Here is a 23,903-nt window from a genome sequence, read left to right as displayed (position 1 = left end):
ATGCACCTGAGGAATCGTATTCTTTTCTAACTGTTGTTTTGTTTTGTTTTAATTTCGTTTTTCAGAAAAGCAAGACAACAACACAAGAATCGAAGCTATAAAGTCTCTTGTACAAAAACTCCCTCCACCAAATCGTGACACCATGAAGGTCCTCTTTGGACACCTAACTAAGTAAGTTGTAAAAGTTTCTGGTTGTGTTTGTCATATTCTCATTTCCTAAGTGACCAATATTTAATTTCAGGTCTCTAGTATAAGAGTTTCTGAATGCATCAGTCTCAGATTTCCCCCTCTAGCTGATCTAAGTCTTCCTTCAGAAGCTGGGAAATGTACTTGAGATAGGAAAGGAGACCTTCAAAAGGAACTTTCAAAATAATCTCCTTTTCCTGACTTTTCAACATGTACATGTTTGCTGACTGATTGCCAGAACTGTACCCAGAGCCCTAGAATGGGCTGGGTTTACTTTGTTATTTTAGTATGATGGCAGGAGCCTGAAATGATTTAGACATGAGTTCAAAACCTAGGGTCATCGTGTACCAAGAGTGATGACCACATATAAGTGACTTAAACTCTCTGATATCCAGTTCCTTCATTTATAAGATATTGATGCCAATAGACAAGGTGACATCTATGTAAACTGCTAAGAGAAAAAAAGACAGTGAAAAGACCTAGAGGCCACGCAGAGCTCGGTGTTTGACCAGCATAAAGCAGACCTAACTGGCTAGAGCCTCATGGATGAGGGACTTGGGGGTGGAGCTGAGGTCATAGATGTTGGACCAGTGTAAAACCACACAGGTTCTTGCGGGCCACAGTGAGAAAGTGGAATTCCATTATAAACACAGTGATGAACCATAAAGTGCGTGAAATTGAGGAATTCTATACAAGATCACCCTGGCTGACAGATGGAGAATGATTTCCAAAAGTGAAAGCAGGGAGACCTATACAGAGAAGACCATGGTAGTTCAGGCAAAAAGTAATCGTAGTTTCCCTGGAAGCCTTAAAGAAGTATTTTGATGATGGGTCAAGTCAGATTTGCTGATAGTTAGGATGCAGTGGAGAAAGGAAAGGAGAAATTAAATGTTCCTCTCAGGGTTTGGTTTGGAGCAAATGGAGAAATGATGGTATTACCTAGATGAGTAAAACTGGGAGAAGAAAGAGGTTGAATAGGAAGAACTGACAGACAGCTGTGTTTTGGACACTTGAAGTTTGCAGTGATCGCTCCTCATTTGTCTTGTGTTAACACCTTCTTCAGATAATGCAGAGTGCAATATAAGTGACGAGGTTTTAGCTTTCATCACATACATATAGTAATGTTGAAGCCTGATAGATCAGGCAGTTTTGCTTTTGTGAGATTAAATCTCTTTAATCACCCATTCCTTGGGTTGAGTCATTCCTATAGATTATTCAATTAACCCACTACATAATTTTTAATTGTAAATATAATGCATGAAAAATTTAGGCAACTGTTGTGCTTATAAATCAAATTTGCTTTCCAGTCACTCTTAGCCTGCTGAGCAGAAATAACTAACACTTTTTGTATCTACCCTTCCAGACCTGTTCCTAATCCTAAAGACATGCAAATATACCTGTGTGTGCTTGTTTATTGCATTAGAGTATACTTTCTGCATGTATTGTTCTGCAACTATTTTGCAACTCATGGACAGCTTCCCATTTCGTTAAGCAGGTATCTGATTCTTTCTAACAATGGCATAGTATTCCATGGGATGGATAATCTATAATTTGCTTCACTGGTCACTACATCAGGGAACATATTTCAATCTAATTCATAATATTTCCTCCTTACTTATTTCACTCCCACCAGTGGGAGCTGTATCAAAGTTCAGAAGATCCTTTATTGTTAGAATGCCCCTGCTTGTCACGTCCACATACTGGCTTTGGTGGGAAACCCAGTGTGGTTTCTTGGTGAAAAGATGTTGGGCTTTGAAGAAATAGAGATCTACAGTCAAATTCTTGTTCTATACTTTATACTCCCTTTATGGTCTCAAACACATAAAATCATATTAAATAATATCAACCATATCTTGTGGTTATGAGAATTAAATAAGATAATGCATATAAAAAGTCTGGCACAAGGTAAGCATTCCTCAAATGCTAATTCTTTTCCCTTAGGTTCCAGACATACCATGAAAGGAGTTTCAAGTTGCATGTAAATACTGGAGTGCTTATCTCAGTAACTCTAACTGGACAAAGTCATAAAGCAAATGGAAAAGTATACTGTTTAGTGCTATGTAATACCTAGTCTCAGAGATCTTGAGAAATATCCATTACTCAGTCTCAAGTATGCCTTTGTTTTTCCAACTGAAAGAACAACTATAAAATGAAGAAGCTGAGAATCAGCTAAATCCTACTTTGAATACACACACACACACACACACACACTGCAGAGAGTCTATCCAATTAAAAACTTTGAAAGGTTGAGAATCATTCCACACAATCTCAGCATTAGCAATTAGTGCCTGATCGTGTCTCATATCTAAATTAATTCCCTAATTTTGTTAGAACTTTCGTTTAGTTCAGTAGAGATGGAAATAGATGTTTTTAATAGAGATTTAAGATAGGGTTATTATATCACCTTCACAGTATCCACGTGATACAGTTTTCCAATTTAAATGGAGAGAAAAGTGTTGTTTGCTTGCCACCCACCTTTCTTGAGTTGTGTGACCATATTCCACCCTGCAATGATTTATAAACAGGGTTTAATTATGCACAAGTGTGTGCACATGATTATATCTTGTTAAGCATTTCTTGCTAAGTTTTTGATAAACAGCCAATCGTGGCATGTCATCAAAGCTTGAGAAGACTAAATAAGAAGATTGTTTAACGAGAATTTAAATGTATTCATGTTTGAAAGAATCATTAGAATGTTTTCCTTAGTCTTGATGTATTTGGTAGTTCTTCAGAAAATCTACCATCAACACTTGTATGTAGTGTTTATTCCAAATTGTTGCAAATATATATATATTTTGAAGTTTGTTTAGCAAAGGTCAGGGAATGCAATGAAGTGCCAAAAATTCCACTTGACCTACGTCGTATTCCATAGCCAGCAGAATAGAAGTCCATTTTTGCAAAGCTCTGAGTTAAACATTCCCTTGAAAGCAGAGCAACTCCCAACTGAGAAAGTTTAATGCACCACAATTGAAGTAGAAGCTGGATGCAGGTGCTATTCACAAAAGCCAGAATTTTTAAAGGGTTATGATTATATTAAGCATGTGCATGCATGCTCAGTTGCTCAGTCATGTCCCACTCTTTGTGACCCCATGAATTATAGCCCACCAGGCTCCTTGTCCATGGAAATTTCCAGGCAAGAATACCGGCATGGGTTGCCATTTCCTTCTCCAGCGATCTTCCTGACCCAGCGATGAAACCTGCATCTCTTGTATCTCCTGCATCCCCTGCATTGGCAAGTGGATTCTTTACCACTGCATCACCTGGGAAGCCCATGTTAAGCATAAGATTACATAATAACCTCACAGGCTGAATAGTCTCATAGTCCAGAGTCCTCATTCTCGAGCATACTCATGGTGAAGTATGTGCTTCTGCTGTGACAGATTGAGACCAGGAATTCAGAATACACTATCGTCTCAAAATGTCATCAGCCAGAAATCTTTATTAATAGGCACTTTCACCAATTGACATTACAGTGATAAGCACTAGAAGGTCCTGTGATACCCTCTGAATCATATGAATGGCATGTTCTATCTCTGAAAAATATGTGGCCAGTGCATGTTCCTTTGGCCTGCTTCTTTGAAAAGGTAGGCAGGCAAAGTGGAGATGAAGTTAATGGGAAGGCAGACCTAGAAAGATAAGTGTTATTTGTTGATGGGTAGTAGCTTGAGGTTGAGAGCTAGGTAGAGGGTTTATATAAGAAATAGAGAACCACTGAGTCTTTATCTGTTGGACATTTGCATGATGTGCTCCATGTTTATGAAAGAGTCCTCTAACAATAGAATGTAGGGTGAATGAGATACAAGAAGAAAAGAACCCAAGAAGCCACTTGGAGAGGTAGTTAGATTGGAGTGATGAATCTCAGATGGAAAGCAATGGTCCAAACCCTGAGACTTCTCAAAGGAAAATTTCACTCACTTTTTGTTTCTCTCATTTCTTTAACCCCCTTATTTAGATAGCCATAGGGATAAGTCTGGGGTTTCAATGTTGAGTAATTGTAAAAATAGTTCCTTCAATAGAAGTAAAAAAGCAAAAGAAGACACTGTTTAGAAGGGTGCACTTTTTTCTCTATTTTGAAATACAGACAGGGAAAAAGCAAGATGAGGTTAGAGAAGAATAAGGCAATAGAGTGAACTCTGTTTTGTTGCTGTGAGTTGAAACAAGCCCTCTAGATCTGCTGGTGGGGATGTTCCAACCAGCACGGTGGGAAGCCATAAATGTAATATAGCTCAAGAATGAAAGCCTTTCAGATCTTCTTGCCTTTTGAGCCAACCATCTTATGCCATTACCTATCCTAAGTAATGGTGGGGGAGGCAGGTAGTTTATGCTAATGAAATTTTACTATTTACACGAGTAGAAACTTGGAAACAACCGAAGCATTCAGTGACAGGGGATAGTTATATAGAACATGGTAGTCATATCAGCTTAATAAAATGTAGTTCATAGCTAATTGTTTTTTTAATTAGGGAAATCCTTGCATTAAGTTAAAGTCAGGGATGCAATATTTTATATACTCAAAGAGAGTATAAGTGTAAATATGTGGGAAAGTTGTGCATTTAGAAAAGACTGTAAAGCTGCTTGCTGAGATGTTAATATTTCTTTCTTAGAGTTGTTGAATCATAAAAGAACCTTTTTTCGTGTGTCTCTTCTTCTCTCCTAGAAGTGGGATAGAAAGAGACATGGGGTTTAAGAGAGCCGGTAAAGAGAATAGGCTTTGAAGTTAGGCAGAAGTGAATGTGAGCCTTGGCACTGCCGCTTACTGGACATGTAACTGTGAACTGACTTAACTCTAAGCTTCCTTTTTCTCATCTGCAATACGGGATTCATAATAACACTTATTTCTGTGATGAGGTGTAAAAGAAGAATCCTTTGAAAGAATCTTGCACAGTACCTAGCACATAGTAGGTTCTGGATAAGCATTATACATCAACATTTATTATTTTTATTATCTGAGAAACATAAAATAATTCCTAATGAAATAAATACAGGAAGAGCCACGGAGACTGGGTTGCCAAATTTCCTGACTTCCAGAAAAATTCTTTACCTCACCACAAGATCTTTTGCCAGAACCTGAGTTCCTATACTGGCCTGACTCAGCCAGTTTCCCCTGGTCCCGGTGAGGCTGCCTTTTTTACATGTCTGGCAAACCACCTGATATCTCCATGTGGTGCCCAGTCCCTGTGTGAATTCCCCCGCACAATTCTGTGCTGTCACCAACTCTCCATCAGCCTGATCGGAATCTTATCCCATGTTCTCAAATCCAACTGTTTTCACCTTCAAAGTGGTATCTTGCTGATAAGACAGTCTGGTCCACTTGACTTCTAGGCAGGCACTGGGACACTGGTGACAGACACAGGTCCTCCTTGCCTTGCTGTCTAACTTATCAGAATGGTTCTCACAGTGAGGATTTCCTACCAGGCAGGACAGCACACGGGCCATGTGGAAGCCTGGTAAGTGAGATAATCTGAAGCCAGTAGGGCCTTACCCTTGGCCTCAAATCCCCAGTGTAAACACTCCTAGAATTTTACCAGCTATATATCCACCTGCCATTGATGCTGACCTTTTCAAGTTCTAGAATTCCTGCTGCTGTTACTATAAATAAACTGTCCTAGCTATTGCTGAAGTCTTTTCTCACATTTTTATTTCCAGGATAAAAATAATACACGAGAATTACAGAAAACTTAGAAGATAAATACAACAGTATTTTTCACTGTTAAATCGAACTTGTTAGCCAGATTTACTTTGTGGCATGCATTTTGGAGGCCAAAACAATCTCAAATATTTGAGGATGGGTGGGGGGGAAGATGTAAAAGAACATTCAATCCCCAACGAGGTATATACATCGTCCAGAGAAAGTTAAAATATCTCAGAAATGTGTAGCATTTAGAGGTGCTTAAAATAATGTCATTCACTGAGTTTCGAAAACAGCTTTGGAAGAATATATTTGCTGCAGATTTTAGGTGCAAATAAACATTGTTGTAGGAGACTTGCACTTTGTAAAGTAGGCTAAGAAAAGCGTCCAGCTGTTCTTTGAATTCCAAGGTGAAAAAATGATATGGCTGAATAGACAGATCTCATGGAAGCATGCCAGTTGAATGCTTCATTGAAAGGTGAAACTGTTGAGCTGTGGCTATTTTGTGAGAGTAAACCGATATTTAAAGCTTCTCTGTGGTCTTCATGGATGTTAAAGAAAATATTCTACAAAGGCATGTCAGAAGAACTCCAATGACGATGACCCAGAAATACAGGGATTGTATGAGGAAATGATGCTGAGGAAATAATTCATCTACCAGCCTGTAAAATGGTACTGTGGGTGTTTCTGAGATTTGGGGAGGGAGTGGGGATGAGGCATGGCCTGAGATGGACTGGAAAGCCTGTGAGTCCTCGCCCTTCTCCCTAGTTAAGGGTGATGGCTGGTGAAGCTCTGCCTCCCACCAGGCCTTTGAGAGCTCTGTTCTGCTGCGCCTTGGAGCAAGCTGTGTTTTCCTGTGCTGCCTTACTTGGCACTCCACCCTTTTTCTGTACACTTTGGTCTCTCACCCAACCACAATACCTGATATCCAAAGACTTGCAGGCCATGGGTATTTTTACTGGAAAATAAAGAACCTGAGCAAATTGTTATTTTCCTTTTTTCTCTTTCTTTTTTTTCCCCTCTGAGAAACAAGGGCTGCAAGTTGTTTGAAATAAGCCAGAAGCCTAATAGCTCCTTTGCTTATGTGTTTGAAATGGCACCCTAATCGCTTTGAAGAGCTAATGTACTTCCTATGGGTCTGAAATTTCTCAACTGGACTCCCGTGGCAGAATTTGGCCTGGTAGTTAAGAAAATTAATTACTCTGATCCTGAGGATGAAGCAATAGTTCCCAACTCCCTGTAGTAATCATTAAAATGTCATCTACTTAGGAGACATCTTGGCACAGGATTTATAAGGTTTGTGAGCAGGGGACTAAGGTTCAATGGTCCTTCCACTGGTGGATCCTTGTTCTGGAGGAAGGCTTTGGGAGATAAGGTTTTTAAGACGGGAGTGAAATGACTTTAGATCTTTTGATTTAACATTCGAATGTTAACATTAACCACTGAATAATATAAAACAAAGCAAAACTTAACATGGCTACTGCCCATTTATCACTGTCTTCTCGACTGTTAGTGATGGCCCATATCATGGGGTATTTCCCTCCTAAAAGGTAAGTTTTTTTAAGCTGCCCCAGCCTTCTCCACTATGAATCTTGGCCTTTTACCTAAAGGAAAGAACCAGGGATTTAGAATCAAAAGACATAGGCTCAAATCCCAACCTGAGCCCTTAGAAACCATAAGGCACTCAGTCATGTCTGACTCTTTGTAGCCTGCTGTTCCCTCTTTCCATGGGATTTTACAGATAAGAGTACCGGAGTGGTTGCCATTTCCTACTCTAGGGGATCTTCCTGATCCAGGGGTCGAACCCAAGTCTGTTGTGTCTTCTGCATTGTAGGCAGATTCTTTACCCGTGAACCATCAGGGAAGTACAATATTAGGAAAGCCTTTAATGCCTCTAACCCTCCCTTTTGCTTATCTGTGAAATAGGTCAAGTAAATTCACACTTTGAAAATGTTAACTGTGGAGTCCTATCCACTCATTCCTTCAGGAAGTCTTAAATGAGTGTCTACTGTATTCCAGGCACCGGACTAGATCAGAGATTGGCAAGCTATGGCCATGGACCACACCCAGCCTGCTGCCTATTTTTATCAGCCACGTTTTATTGGGAAACACAACATACTTATGTGTTTATGTATTGCCAGTGACTGCTTTCATGCTACAGTGGCAAGAGTTAAATCATTGTAACAAGTTGCACAAGGCCAAAAATACTTACTATCCAACCCTTTACAGGAAAAGTTTACCTACCTTTCAACTGAATACCAAGGACACAGGAAGACTCCTACCCTCACTTATCCTATAGTTTCCCAGGGTTGACAAATGAGTAAACAGTTATAATAAATACAGTGTGATATCATAAGACACTATGAGGGCACCAAGCAGGAGCTGAAGTTTAGCCAAGAGAAACCAAAGAATGCCTCCCAGAAGAGAAGACATGGGCTATCTTTAAGGATGTCATTTTGGCAGACAAAGGCCTCTATAGGCAGAAGGAAGACTGTGTACAAAGCGGCAGGAAGAAGGAGAATTACAGTATGATAAAGACATGGTGACTCCTCTGGAATGATAAATTAGGAAACATAAAAGAGGGGATAGGACAGAAGCCCAGAATGTAGTAAATTAGAGCTAAATTGTGATGAACCTCATATGCTTTGCTAAGGAGCTTGAAATTCATTCATAGACATTAGGTAAATCACTGAATGATCTGAAGCAGGCAGAGATGTGATTTGACTTGTATTTATAAAGATCACAATCTTTTTAAATGTGAAGAATAACTGGTACAAGGGCAGCACTAGATGTAGTAGGACTAGTTAGGAGGCTGATACGGTGTCTAAGTCTGAGATACCATACTAAGGGAGTGATAGTGGGATGAGGGAACGAATGGCTACAAGAGGCATGGAGGAGGTAGATTCAATAGAACATGTTCAGTGAGTACATGCAAGAGGTTAAGAGGAAAGAAGATCCCAGGATGGCACCCAGGAACTAGCTAAATGGTGAAACCCTTCACTCAAACAGAGCAAAAGGAGACAATTGGAGACATGAAAGAAGCTGAAATCTTTTGGACATGATGTGATTTGGTCATAGTTTATATTCTATTAAAGAATTAGAAATCTATGTTGGAATGCAGGAAAGCTGATTGGGATCTAGGTATGAATCTGGTAGTCCGGTTTAAAGATAGCATTGGGTGATGTCATGAATAAAGCCAAGGGAAGGTGTGAACCTAGAAGAGAGCTGAGGAAAGACTCCTGGGGATGTCCCTATTGAAGAAGTGGCTAGAGGAAGAGGTACTGGGAAAAGAATCTGAAAATAGTATGCCTGGTGATAGAGAAACAACTTGATGGAGCAGAGGTATTTTATTTTGTGGTTAAAACTATTGCTTTCACAAAAGGGACCTAGAAATTTCTCATGGTAATGGTACATTGGGCAGAAATTCTAGTAATGCTGCTGCTGCTGCTATTTCTGCTAAGTCGCTTCAGTCGTGTCCGACTCTATGCGACCCCGTAGACAGCAGCCCACCAGGCTCCCCCGTCCCTGGGATTCTCCAGGCGAGAACACTGTAGTGCGTTACCATTTCCTTCTCCAATGCATGAAAGTGAAAAGTGAAAGGGAAGTAGCTCAGTCATGTCCGACTCAGTGACCCCATGGACTGCAGCCTACCAGGCTCCTCCATCCATGGGATTTTCCAGGCAAGAGTACTGGAGTGGGGTGCCATTGCCTTCTCCATCTAGTAATGATGATCTCCTATTCTAACATTCATCCTTTGGCTCTTGAAAAATCACAGGAGTGAATATATAATAATCCAGAAGAAAAAAAAAAACTGTTCTATAGTATAGTGAGTTCTTGGAAACATTGGTAAAATTGGAAATTATGACCTGGTTCCTTCTACCATTAGCGCATGGGCTTCAGGAGGGCAGGAATTTGTATCATTTTGATTCTTGCGACATCCCAAGAGCCTACTACAGTGTCCCACACATTGTGGATACTCAGCGATTTTTGTTGAAAATCACATGACCTCATTGAAGAAAAGATGATCATTGAAAAGTCATTGATGGTTCCAATTAAGATCAACTTCTTAAGCCTGGAATCTTAGAAACCTGATATAGACTAGGACCAGGGAATATTCCATTTTGAGGATATTGTTAAGTGAATTGTTTTTCTCAAGTTTCTGTCTCCTCACCTTATGCTTATCTTTTCATCATGATGAGGAGAAGACCAGTTCTAATTAGAAAAGAGGCACTATTAACATGCATCATGTTAGGAGGTCCAGAGTATAATGATCAATGGGTGCTCAACAAAGCTGACTTTGCTGAATAAGTCTTGGTCAGGGACTCTGTGACCACCCACCAGTGTTGGAGCCTTCTAAATCAATCACTACAGCCCAGAGTGGGATTGCCAGTTCTTCTAATTGCTTGACTATCTCAGATTTGTAACAGATCTTGGAATTTCAAAACTTAGATTTTTTTCCTCCTGTCAGTACTCTCACTACTCAATTAAAGAATCTCTGTCTCTCTTGTCTCCTGTCATATCACCAAACTTTCCTGTCCATCTTTTGTTCCAGATCCAATATTGACTTCCTATTACCTTGAATTATTTATCATCAGGTGAGGAGAAAAAAATTATGATTACCAAAGCTTGACCTCTGCTTATAAGTGTATAAAGAAATTCAGTTCCCCTGTTTTATGGAGTGGAGACACATAACTTCAAAGTAGAAGGGGGAAAAAAATCAACCAGACCTCAAGTCACCTGATTTCCAGTCCACTAGACCACACTCTGCTTCCTTGCCAACACCAATACGCGATTGTTTCCAGGGAAGAAAGAGGGAGAAAGACCAGCCAACTGTGATAAAGGCACAGGCCCATCACTCAAATAACCTGTTTTTGCACATCAGCTACAACCCCAACCTTTTAAAGAAAATTACCAGATTATTTAGTGGAGTGACAGATTTAAATAGGGGTTTCCTTGGTGTCTGTCCTTCAGTCTCTCCCTCTAACACATTGCTTTCTACCTAAGAAACACTGGGAAGTTTTATCTCCAGGGGTCCTTTTTAAAACCAAGCAGAAAGAAGTAGAAAGAACATATTTTTTTAAAAAGGTGGTGATGGAGCTGTCTTTTACCACCTTCTTTCTCCTCCTTAAATGGAAAGCACTGAACCCAGATGCCCAACCACGGAAGATACTCTTCCAGAAGCAGCATCTGGCTTCCTGGCAAGCCCTTCAGGCGAGTCGTTCGGGGAGCTTTGCAGTTGTCTTTTGGTCTGTCACGTGAATCAGATACCATGGCCTCTCTGGCTGGCATGTCCAGGCAGCTGCCAATTCCTTTTGGTTCACCTTTAGTTCTGAGAACTGGCTCCCTCATTTTCATTCCTTACTGGACTTATTTTTCTCCCCGCTGCCCATAAGAATTCCAGGACAAGACTAATTTCTCACTGCTGTCGGCCTGTCAACTTCCTCTCCAGGCTTCTGTCTTTTGAACCCGAGTGAAATCTTCAGCCATTTAGTCCTGCACTAATGTCCTGCACTAACTAATAGGTTACTTTGAATAATATTTCTTAACCACTTCTTGTCAGCATAGTTCCTTGTAAACTGGGGGGGTGGGGGGTGGGGGGAGGATGTTCCCTGAAAAGAAAAACAAAACATTCCATCGGAGTAATTTATTCTGGTCTGTACACAAGATATGAAAGTATTCCTGGCATTTGTGTATTATTTAGTTAAATCATATCGGCTCCCCCACATCCTTGTCACACCACAAACAGAAGAGCATCTCAGGACTGCAGAAGCGGAGACAACAGGGCAGCATTTACAAATAGCTGCCGCCTCAGGACACTGAAATTTTCTCTTTTTTTTTTTTCTTTTACCTGTTAATGTAAATACATTTTTTCCCTGGTGAAGGATTCTGTGGGGTTTTTTATGGGTAATTGTTAAGAACACGGAGTCCAATGGTAGCCCACGCACCAGGGAGCTGTGACAAGGTGCTGACAGGTCCGGCAGCGGCACCCAGAAAGCAGAGGAGAAAGCAGAAATTAGAGCTGCAGGGTGACATCCAGGAATGGTTAACAGGGGTAGCTGCACATTTCCATGTTGCTGGGGGTTTTGCCTCATGCAGGAAAAAGTGCAGCTGGTATCCAAGATTTCAGATTTCAAGACTGTGCTGTCTGGGTTGAGAAAAGACTGGGCTTTAATAACGGACAGAAGGAAATCGCAGACATAAGTAATAATTAGTCTGTGGCCAGTGGCAGATTAAACCCACACTTGACTTTGAAGGGGTATGCATCTAAAACCCAGGCTCACCTGAAATGAGAGCCTCTGGAGGACAAAGAAATGAATTTAAGAGCTATTCAGATCAGGGCACTGGGAAGATCTTTGAAATCATCTATAAAACAGCAGAGCTCAAATTTAATATTAGGATTTTTAAGGCTTTTTTAATCTCTGTCTCAATAATATTTTGTGGTCTATAGTTTTTCTTCAGGTTAGTTTGTTCTCATGTGTACAAAGGAAGTTGGAAATACCTTCAGAACTTAGAAGCTTTATATGAAATACTGCCTTCTATAAACTTTTTCTCACTTCTAGTAATTTCGTCTCCTCTGTCATACATTCTTTTAAACCAGGCTCTTTACACTGACATTTTCCCCTTCCTTTTGTTCTGCCTTTTCTCCCAATATCCTCCTCCTTCTCAAATTCTTGTTCCTACACTTCTCTCTGAGAACTGTCTTCACTTTCAAAGCTTTACAGATACATCATCCATCTCCCCATTTATTCTTGATACAAATACAGATCAGTGCCTATCATTTGATAGATGCTGAGCTGGAAATAAGGATAATTTTACCAGGAAAACAATCAGTTCCTGGGATCTGGGAACTTGATTCAGTTATGTTATCAGCCTCTCTGCCCTTATCTGGGAATGTTCACGTCCCTCAGTCTTGACTTTAACTCCCAACTTTCTGAGTCTCGCCCTGCCCCTGCTCTCCTCACAGAGATATGCAAACTGGCCTATCTGCTGTAGGGATTTAGTTAATCCATCCATGTGATTAGGAAGTCCCTGCTCTTCTTTGCTTTCCCACTTTCAAAGAGAGAAGTAGAGACACTTCCCTGGTGGTCCAGTGGTTTAGACTTTACCTTCCAACGCAGGGGCAGAGGGTTCCATCCCTGGTAAGGGAATTAAAATGCCTTATGACCAAAAAAGCCAGAACATAAAAATGAAGCAATATTAGAACAAATTCAATGAGGACTTTAAAAATGGTCCAAATCAAAAATATCTTTAAAAAAAGAGAGAGAAGTAGAACATTTGGGGGCAGGGCCACAGCAAGGAATAGGCAAAACAGTTGCTGGTAGAGCAATAAAAACACTTTTTTCCTACCCTCCATTAACTGTCAGTCAAGATGCACCTCTTAATAAATCCTTTTGCTTTATCAGTGAGTTCACTTGCTCATTCATTCATTCATTTAGCCCATAGTATTTGGGATATGAAAAGATAAAAGAAATTGCCCCTGCTCTAAAGGAATTTTTGTCTAATCAATTCATGTCTCTTAGACATCAAAACCAAATGAATGTTCTCAAATAGGGAAAAGACATGCAAAGTGTGATACTTCACTTAAATCTTATTATTTTCCTTTTGAACATTTTTTGAGCAATCATTTTATATTCCAGAAAAATCCCACCCTCAAAAGCATCTCTTCTCTGATTAAAGCACAACCCTGTCCTCTTGGTTCCAGGCTCACCCACCTTTTCCCACTTCTCTTCCATTTCCAGCTGCCATTCCAGAGCTGCAAGTGCTCCTTTGGTACTGACCTTTGAGTCATCAGAAATGGATTCCATTCACTCTCCCAATGCCACATTTCCTGTTTAGGGTCAGACATCCCCCACAGAGATAGTGAGGTATTTTATGGGTGGTTTACATGTCCAGCTATATTTTTTTAACTAATGGGAAAGGAGAAATAAAATGCACGCTGGATTCTCTTTGCCCTCATTCTGAAAATAACCACTAAAAATACTTTCATATCATACTGAAATATAAAATATTTTCATATTACATTGAAAATAACCAATTCCTAGGGTACCAAGCTCTTAAAGTAATTCATACTTCCCTGGCAGTCACAGGCATTTACCCTGCTTCTCTACAGAGGCAGGCCTGCTTTATTCACCCCTCATCATATTCTTGCTATTCTGTGCTTGAGTTTCCCCTCCAACACACTATAGTAGGCTAGGTAGGCTAAGAAGCAGGTGACTACATAAAGAAAAGATTCACTGTCGCATTCTAGTCATTTCTGATCCCAAAGCACGTTTATCCAAGAAATGTTGATATAGAAGAAAACAGACGTGAGGTTGTGGTATAGAAGAAAATGGACTGTGGCCATGGAGACAGTGGGGGCGGGGAGAGAGATAGCCGGGGAGAGAGATAGCCAGGGAGAGACGTTTTGTTCATCAGGAACGCAGCCACCTGAAAAATACCAGCTAATTAGCTGTCTGTAGCCACAAAACACAGCAGTTTAGTGCAAGAAGTGAACAATACTTTACCTAATTGAAACTACAGAGCAGACTTAGGTAGGCTGCGCGCAATTACAGAGATTGGAAGCCAGCCAGGACACTGAGGTTAACAACCCCTTCTCACAAAAAGCACCGCGGGAACATCAATGACCACAAGTGGTAAAGGCCGGCACCCTGCGGCCCATCCGAAAGGCCTCACCTCTCACAACCTAGGCTCCATCACAAGGGCGTAATGGCATCAACTAACTGGAAGAAAGAGTGCCCTCTACCGGTGGGCCTGGGCTGGGTGTGTGTGTGCGTGCACGTGCTTGCACGCGCGTGTGCTCACTCATTTCTGAGTCTTTGCCATCCATGGACTGGGCCCTGTGCTATGTGACTAATTCAGCCTTCTTAGGAAACAAGCTTTGAAGAGGTAGAATGGAGGGAGATTTGAATAATGGAGGACATCCCGGGTGTCAAGTGGTGGACAAGGGGAACTGTGAGGGATCCACCACCTGCTCGTCTGGCGGCCAACACAAAGGCTGCCTACAATCTCAGAAAGGTCTAGTTCAGAGTTTCTCAAACTTGAAGGTGCTTATTGATCAAATCACATAGAGATCTTGTCAAAAATGTAGATTCTGATTAAAGAGGTCTGGAACGGAGCCTGAGATTTTGCATTGAGGACAAGCTTCCAGGTGCTGCTGTGTGGGAACCAAACTTTTAGAAGTCAGGTCTAGCAGAAAAGAGGGCAGAGACTGGACAAAGAGAAAGAGGACTTTAAAGTGAGACTTAACACCCACAATAATCAGGCTCACTTTCATTGGTCCTAGAAACCAAAGGAAGCAGAAACAGAGAGTTCAAAATAATAAAGACTCCAATCCACTCCTAAAATGACTTTTACTATTAGAGGATGTGAGAGGCACAGAATTTATTCCTTGAACATGTTTCATAAATGAGATGGCTACTTTAAACAGTATAGCCTTTTCCACTCACTGGCTGATACTGTAGCTGAGACACACCAGCCAGCAGTGGTCTGGGATGACCTCCCAAGAACTAAAACTAGTCAAGAGAACACAAGATGGCTGAATGCAGACCCTCAAAACTTGATCAATGGGCAGTGAAGAGAGTAATCACCTTCCTCCACAGCCTGTAAAATACAATCAGTGTTGGTGACAAACATCAAAGAATGGGCCATTTTAAGCTTATATTATGCAAACTCAGTTTATTGCTATGTGCTGTGAAGCCTTTCATGCTAAAGGCTACAAGTATTATTAAAGACTTAATTGTTAGGTGGATTAATGATTATATTCTTTATCTACTTATTTCCTAGGTACTTTTTAGACTAATATCTACATATTTTGTGACTGTTTAATGATAGAATTCACTTTAGATGTATGGAAATATGCACACACAAACATGCTTAAAAGCAAGACCCAGTTAGCCCCTGATGAAATTAGTATGGGTTCCTACATTTAGACATTGCTGTGAACACATTTTAAACTAGATAAGGCTAATGTTTGAATATACATTTATCCTAATATATAGCTTGTCAGTATGCTACTTGCCAAAGATATATAAATTTAGGATAAGATATATATATATATGCAGAAGAATGTAAGCATCAATCAATGAATCAACAGTAGCTCTGGAGTGCCTACTCTGTGTTCCACACCACACTAGGGAGGGTTGGGAAGATAAAAAGAGTATAAAGTTCTGCCATTGCAGAGCTACTAATCTGAAAGTGGACAGAGCACTTAGGAAAAAGAGCAGAGAATAATTAACTGTTAAACAGTATGTGAAGGAAGAAGTAGAGTAAAATAGTTAAGTTGTAATGAAAGGTGGGGAACCATGAATGAGACCTGGCAGGAAAGTTGGAATCTTGTCTCAGACCATAGGGATCCAAGGCAGGTTATTGAGCAGTTGAAGAATAGAAGTTTTGCTTTTGTTTTTGCTTTCAATATCTCAATTTATTGAAAGGTCAAAATTGAAATGGCTTTGGAGATGGAGAGGCTGAAGGAGGAGGCTTGCAGTCAGGCTGGAGAGCAGTTAGTTTTGTGTTGGTTGAGGAGCTCAGCAGGAAGAAGGGAATTGCCAGGGAAACTTTAAAGTGAGTCAGGAGTATTTGCTGTTAGGTTTGATGTGATGGATAAATGACTGGAAAGAGTCTGAGACAATGCCAGAATGTCCAGTTTGTAGACAAAGAGAGTGATGATATCAGTAATAGAAACTGCGTTATCATGAACTTTGAGCGCCAAATATGTGACAGGCACTGTTTTAGAAACTCAGGTGTGCTGTGCTGTGCCAAGTCATTTCAGTTGTATCTGACTCTTCGCAATCCCATGGTCTGTTGCCTCCTGGGCTCCTCTGTCCATGGGATTCTCCTGGCAAGTGGGTTGCCATGCGCTATTCCAGGGGATCTTCCCCACCCAGGGGTCGAACCCACATCTCCTGTGACTCCTGCATTGCCAGAGGATTCTTTACCACTGAGCCACCAGGGAAGCCCCAATAAACTTAATACATATAATATAAATGGATAAATCAAACAAATACACATAATAAACAAGGAAATGCTACAGTACAATAGAAGATGATAGCTGCTGAGGAACTAGAAAAAAAATGGGTCAGAATAAGGAGGGTCCAGGCTGCTGCAGGGGTAATTGAGTTCAGTGGTTTGCAGTCAGTGGGAAAGAACTGACTACAGAGGGGAGATCCGAGAAAAGACTCGAGGGAGGGGAGGGAATTTGTGAGATGGGTTTGCCTGGAATCAATGCATTCCAGGCGTAGAGAACATCTAGAGTCTTAATGTCTTTGAGCTCCAGCAAAGCAGGGAGACCAGTGTGACCTGGGTAGAGGGAGGGTGGGGCCAAGAGGAGGAGAGGAGCCACCTAGCTGACAGGCCATGCCACATATAGCCCTCTGAGGCCACGGTGAGCACTTGGTCTTTACTGAGTTCAAAGAAAGGGGAGCCAGTTGTAGAGTTTGGAGCAGGAATGACAAGAATTGATTTCAGTTCTAAAAGAATCACTGTGTTCAGAGTACGTTCTAGGAGAACCGGATAACCAACTAGAAAACTATTTAACTTCTCCAGTTTCCAATCTAATTAGAAAGAGTTATTTGTGGGTGGAAAGTTCTTTTCATGCATTTGCCTCTGATAGGTTAAAAGAATCTAAAGAACTGGATTCCAGCCCCCTTCTTGGATATAAGTATCCCAAATAACTTAAGGCCTGCTAAGCTGCTGCTTTATCATCTTTAACATGGGAATAACGGTTAACTTTATCTGCCTTGTAGTGTGTGTGTGTGTGTGTTTGCACATGCCACATCTAAGGAGTTGAAGAAAGTGAAAGTCAAGATTATCTACTGTAACTAGAGTTTGACATGATTGGAAATTCAAGCGGAGAGTCCAGACTAGACACTCAAATCTTGCATTGAACCCAATAGAGACAGCACTAGATTCAGAACCACAAAACCTGAGTTTGCATCCTGAGTCCCTGACTCCTTCAGCCTGTCGCCTTGGATAGTACAGCTTCCTCAGTTTCCTCTTCTCTGTTAGAGGAGATCATAATACTGATACCTCAAAGGACTTAATCCAGAGTCACATGTGAGTACAAGTCCAGTTATAAACTGTAAAACACCAAACAAATGAAGCTCCCCAAAGCTCCTATTGCAACTGCACACAGCTCTACTCAGCCTGTTAAAAAATCATAATTAGTGCTTGCATATAGATACTTAACTTTAATTCTTCACGTTAACTAAAGATTAAGAATGATTAAGAAATAATTTCTTCCTTTAGCGTCCCATATGACCAGTACCACCCATGTAACCAGGGTGGAGCAGCAGGAGTATTTAGCAGATCATTTGAGCAAGGGGTTAAGTAAAGGTGTGATACTAAAGAAGGAGTGTAGATTTGGGAATCAGATTTTTTTAGAGTAAATATTCCAAACAGTTAGAGTGGATGCATTCACTGAAAGAGTTCAGAGCCTGAAGAGATAGGATGGAATTAAACATTCCATTGGGGACCAACACAGTAAGCATCACTAACCGGAAAAGAGAAACAACACAGAAAATAAACAGATACAATAATGAAGAATCATCAGCATGATAAAAATCTGAAGAGTATCATCAACTGGTATAAGTTAATAAATAACTTCTGCTCAAAAAGGACCCAAACAAATTTCAATTAGCTGACATTTCATCAGAAATCCCCCCAATAATCACCCAGTTATCTAGGAACCACACTCTAGCACAGAGGTAACTGAAGTTCCTAATGAAAGCATCACGATTCAAAAGTTCTTTGTGAATTATCAAAGGACAATAATGTCATATCCATTGTAATTTTAATATTATTTGTGTTCTTTGATTACTGCTAATCCACACATGATAATATAATGTGTTTTTCACCAGAGCATTTGCTTAATCAGAACCTTCTACTGCCCAGGCCTTCTAAGTAAGGGAAGTATACGGGGAATAAAGGAAAATGGCACATAAAACCATGTTTCCAGTCTGTTAAGTACATATTTACCAAGCCATCTTGCAACATACCTAGCCAATAATTTCCATCTCCTCTCTAGAGCCCTCTTTTTTGTGTCTTTTTAACTGACATTTTGGAATTCACCTGAAAACACCAACAATTTGCCAAGACAAAACTTGGCCTGTGGAGAAGACACCATATTCAATACCAATCTGGAGAAAACAACGTACTCAGTTCTTTTATTCATTATGATCGTAATATTTATTTTAACCATTATCACAATTTGAAGATTATAACTCAGTCCTAAGAAAACTGGCCTCCAAGCAATAAAGAGTTAAGACCAGAAAGTTCACCTCCTGGACCCTTGGTCTATCTCCTTATTTCAGTCCCTCCTTCCCTGTGATACCACAAAATGAATAATGCCTTAGACATAGGTTTTGCAATGCTAATATTTGAACAGTAAAAGATACCTTAAGACCTTCATCAAGATTTTTTAAGGCGCCGTTTAATGTCAGTGTCAAGGTTCTGTGAGGAATAATTAATATAACAAAACAAGGCCTATGTGCCCATCGATTGCTAGGGGATTTATGCAGGTAACTCATTAATGCTTCAGGGGGTTCTGCATGTAAATCCCGAAGCCTTGATAGGGAAATGGGACCCAATGATTTTTCCCCCTATAAAAAACACAAACAATGACAAGTATAAAAGCAGATAACCTGAATATCTATACAAACAGCAATATGGCTTGTAAAAGTTTTCCATTTACATCCTGTCACCTCTTCTTTTCACATGTATAAAAGATGGGACAATTATTTCAACAAACCTACCCATATAAATCAATGCAGTTTTGCTGTGGGAAGACTGGGTGTTTAAGGAATTTAATATTTCAGCATCACCAGATTATCACCAGGATCCATTTCGCTTTGCGGTCAAGGGCATGATTAGCGCTGTGACAGGATATTGGCCATTTTCATAGGAAGATCTGCAAATCCTAGTAAACAAATACCAGTTGGAAAAATTAAGAACAAGTCTGTGGACTGGAATGCACCCTACTTGTAATGGGAACAAAAAGCTGGCAATCAAATCTAAAGAAAAAAGCTAAATCACAGCAGAATGACCTACTTTAAGGCATTTGCCAAAGAGGCAGTGTTTTTTAGACAGCTCTTCTGAAGTAGCGTCTTTCTGTCTATGCCATCTGCAGATTTATTACTGCCTGAGAAAAACAACCGAAAAAAAAAAAAAAAAAAGCTGTATTTGAATGATACTAGGAGCCTGGTCTGGGCTATAGGAAAGATTCCAGTATTGTGGGCACCACACCCACACCTACTGATGTGGTCCAAGGTTTTGCTTTAGAGGCACCTAATTAAGAAACCCTGACTCATTTACATGGAGACGTTTGATCTAAATTACACTCCAAACCGCACCAAATTGGGAGCATCTGTGAATGTGAAATGTTTGTTCCCTGTGACGGCTAGAACAGGGCCAGCTCTGGACGGCACATGTTCAAGTGACGAAAAATATTTCACATGTAACGTACTTCTGAGACCCACTTTTCCACTAATAATTCATAGTGATCCTAACCAGTATCTGTACTTCCACAATTATTTCAGGCTGTGAAAAATTATGTCACTTTTTTTTTCTACAGCTAGAAAGAGGTAGAAGGCCACCTACTTTGTTGTCATCAATAAAAGAACTTAAGTGCAGCCAATAGCAAAAATGCAAAGCTGTATGGTATAGAGGCTGCTCATTACATATATCTCTTAACTGGGGGTCCAAGAGCAGCAATCTAAAGGAATAAATCTCAATGCTGACCCCCCTCTCATCACTGGCTTAATAACTTCTCTAGTTTTCCACTCGGCTTGTTGGTTCTCAGGAAAGTTTTGCTTCTCAAATCCTCTGAAGTTATCTTTGTGTTAGATGACGCAGCCCATAAAAACAAGAATATCGATAGATTAAAAGTCACATTGTCTGCAATTAAAGGGCATTCAGATACAGTCCATGTCACTTCCATCAGGTAAAATGTCTTAAGGAAATTAAAAGTAATTTTTCTGCCATTGGGTGCTAAGAACAGTACTCAGCACATAATTCTCATGAAATTATTGTTATTTCAAGTACAAGCAATGGTGTTTTATAGATGCAGTCAACTCTGTACTCTGACACTTGTGGCCAGTTTACCTTTTCAGACCATATATCACTTATGTTTCAACTGGAGTCCAAGGAATAAGAAAGAAACTTCTATAAACATTCCAAATTCTTTTGTCTAAGAAGATACTAATGCTGCATGGATCTGATGTACTGTATTTTTCAGTAGCTAGAGTGAGATTTGAATATATTAATAGTTTTAGCAGCAGCGCCCAGGGAGTCTAGTTAATAACTTATGCATGGATATATAGATATATTTCAGACAGAGGTAAGGTTTTCAGCTCTCATGTTGGTAATACTTAGAGGGATCGAATGAAAGGGGCTGTTCCCCCAGAGTCTTTGTTGTGGGCATGCATTGTGACAGTATGGAGCCAGAGTTCTTCTGGTTGTCTACACAGCCTGGATTCAATAAACTGTTATATATGCATATTATGACAATGTGGCCAAGGAAACCAGATTTTTTTACTCTACCTTCCAGTGCCTATATAGCTTAAATCTGGTGTTTATTTTTCTTGTCCCCATTCAATATGTAAACATATTCATAATTTAATACAGGTTATGTGCATTTTATAATTAACGTTAGTTGGGAAAGCACTCAGACCATACTGTATGAAAAATATGTATCTTTTTCTACATTAGACTATATGGTTCAGTGTGAATCCTAAAGGTGGATAATCCCAGATTGTCTTACTTTGCTCGGACTACTTTAACAAAATGCCACGGACTAAGCTGCTTAAACAACAGAAATGTGTTGTCTCTCAATTATGAATGCTGTGAGAATCATTCCATCCATTATGGAAGTGTGAGATCAAGGTGACAGCAGGCTTACCTCCTCCTGAGGTCTCTCTCCTTGGATGGCAGAAGCCTGCCTTCTTACTGTGTCCTCACATGGTCTTTTGTCTGTGTGTGCATCCAGGGTGTCTCTTAGTCCCAATTTCTTCTTCTTGTAAAGACATCAATCATATTGGATGAAGGCCCATCCCAACAGTCTCATTTTAACTTAATTACTCAAAGCCCTATCTCCAAATATAGTCACATTATGAGGTACTGGGAGTTAACATTTCAACAGATGAATTGGGGTGTGTGTGGTGGGGGGTGGGTAGGGGACGTAATTCAGTCCGTAACACAGTCCAAGAGAATATCGACTCTCAGTCACTTCTCCCATCAGAAAGAAACAAGGCTGACTTTCTAAGGTTTAGGGGAACGAGCAGCAGCAGGACTCTTCTCCTGCCTTCTGGCGAGACTGGAAGGAAGCAGCTTCAGAGTACACTAAGTGTTACCACAGTGCCCGCCCGAGCTCCACCCCGCCTTCAGGGACCCCTGGTCTGGAGGCATAAGTGCCTCCCCTCCATTACTGCCGCCCTCCATTAGGAACAGATAATGCGAGAGATATCACTTTCACAATAAAATGTTGCACTTACACCACACCTTTCAACTCAGCATTTCCAAATGCTTTAAAAATCATTATTATTTTTATTATTTATTTGTGGAATCCCAGCAGTCTACTCAGCACTGGGAAGTGCAGTCAAAGCCACAGAGCTATGGTCTCAGTTACACAACCTTAAACCAACGCTCAAGTTTCCCCTCTTGATGTGCCAGTAAAAAATCTGAAGGTGGTTGGTTGTGTGTGTGTGTGTATGTGTGTGCGTGCATGTTTGGGGGGGGAAAAGGGAGAAAGGAAACTTATCTGAGTTACCCTGCTAGCTGAAGAAATTTAGAAAAGAGCCATTCAATAGTGTTGCTCAAATAAACTAAGAACCACACCAAGAAAAAAAAAAAAAGCAACAGAGCAAACAGTTTTGAACCTAAAGTTCAGAAAATGGAAATGAATTGCCCTAATCAAGGGCAACTACAGTAACACTTTTAAAGGGTTATTAAGCAATGCAGGAAGTAGAAATCAATCATGTTCTGCATATTGTTCACTGGTCATTATTTCCTAGGTCAAATCTGCTTGACATTCAATTGAATACAGTCTTTCATCAAATTGAAAAGCCCTGGAGAAACTTTCATTGGCCACCCACATTTTCCAACAGGGCTGCTGCCTAATCCACCTCGTTTTTTGTTTCTTTTTATCGTCATTACATAGTCTGCCTTCTCCTGCTGAAACAACACTTCTGCTTTATATGACTTCCAGAGTAGTGAATATATGCTGTCCATTCTGGAGAATTCCATGTATAGAAGAGTCTGAAGGGCTGCAGTCCATGAGGTCACAAAGAATGACTGAGCAACTGGCACATGTACACATCCTTATAATGCTAGAACCTGGTCCAGTGTCTGGCACTTATGAAGTGAAGTGAAAGTGTTAGGTGCTCAGTCATGTCTGACTCTTTGTGACCCCATTGGACTGTAGCCCACCAGACTTCTCTGTCCATGGAATTCTCCAGGCAAGAATACTGGAGTGGTAACCATTCCTTTCTCCAGAGGGGGTCTTTCCAACCCAGGGATCAAACCCAGGTCTCCTGTATTGCAGGTAGATTATTGCTTAATAATCGTTTGTGAACTAAATGAACAGGAAATTCTCACAGTACTCTGAAAAGCTGTCTAAAAATGTACTTGACATATTCTGCTTCTTCAATAAAGTTATAAGCTAAGACAGATCACAACAAAGAAGAGATAGTCCAGATACAGATTAAAAATATAATGAAATAAGGATCTAGATTGCTTTAAATCAAAATAACCAAATGCATTTGTAGAAAGTATATGTTGAAAGTTATCTTTCCTAGCCTTGAATTTAGTCAGCAAAGGTTTTCTGAAAGAGTGTGAGTTCAGGATTTTTTGTTATGATGGGAAGGAGAAATCGTAAACTGGTAAATGCTCTAGAATTGGGAGTAGGGCCTCTGGGGAACCCTAAAAGTAAAAATAGACATCAGTAATTGGACTTAAAATGTCAGAAGAGGCAAGAGTTAGGGAGGTAGAGGAAAGTTAGATTACTAGGAGTGTTCTAATGAAGGGCTTTCAAAGAAGATAAACACCCCCAGGTACAGAGAACTACTTTGAGAAGATTGTTAGTAACACAGGAATGTCA

At 40.3% G+C, this 23,903-nt stretch overlaps 1 protein-coding gene across 2 annotated transcripts in view; it reads left to right on the top strand.

Annotated features, from left to right (window-relative positions):
- ARHGAP15 (Rho GTPase activating protein 15) overlaps nt 1-23,903 on the top strand; it is a 677,227-nt gene that overhangs the window by 617,937 nt on the left and 35,387 nt on the right. For both annotated transcript variants that reach the window (XM_043894414.1, XM_043894415.1), the window contains exon 13: nt 66-171. In XM_043894414.1, the coding sequence (XP_043750349.1) occupies nt 66-171 (106 nt within the window). The remainder of the gene's footprint in view (nt 1-65; nt 172-23,903) is intronic.

This window comes from Cervus elaphus, chromosome 33 (assembly GCF_910594005.1).
Source record: "Cervus elaphus chromosome 33, mCerEla1.1, whole genome shotgun sequence".
Classification (NCBI taxonomy): domain Eukaryota; kingdom Metazoa; phylum Chordata; class Mammalia; order Artiodactyla; family Cervidae; genus Cervus; species Cervus elaphus.
The sequence above is the reverse complement of the archived record's forward strand: the minus strand, read 5'-3'. Positions and strand labels throughout refer to the sequence as shown.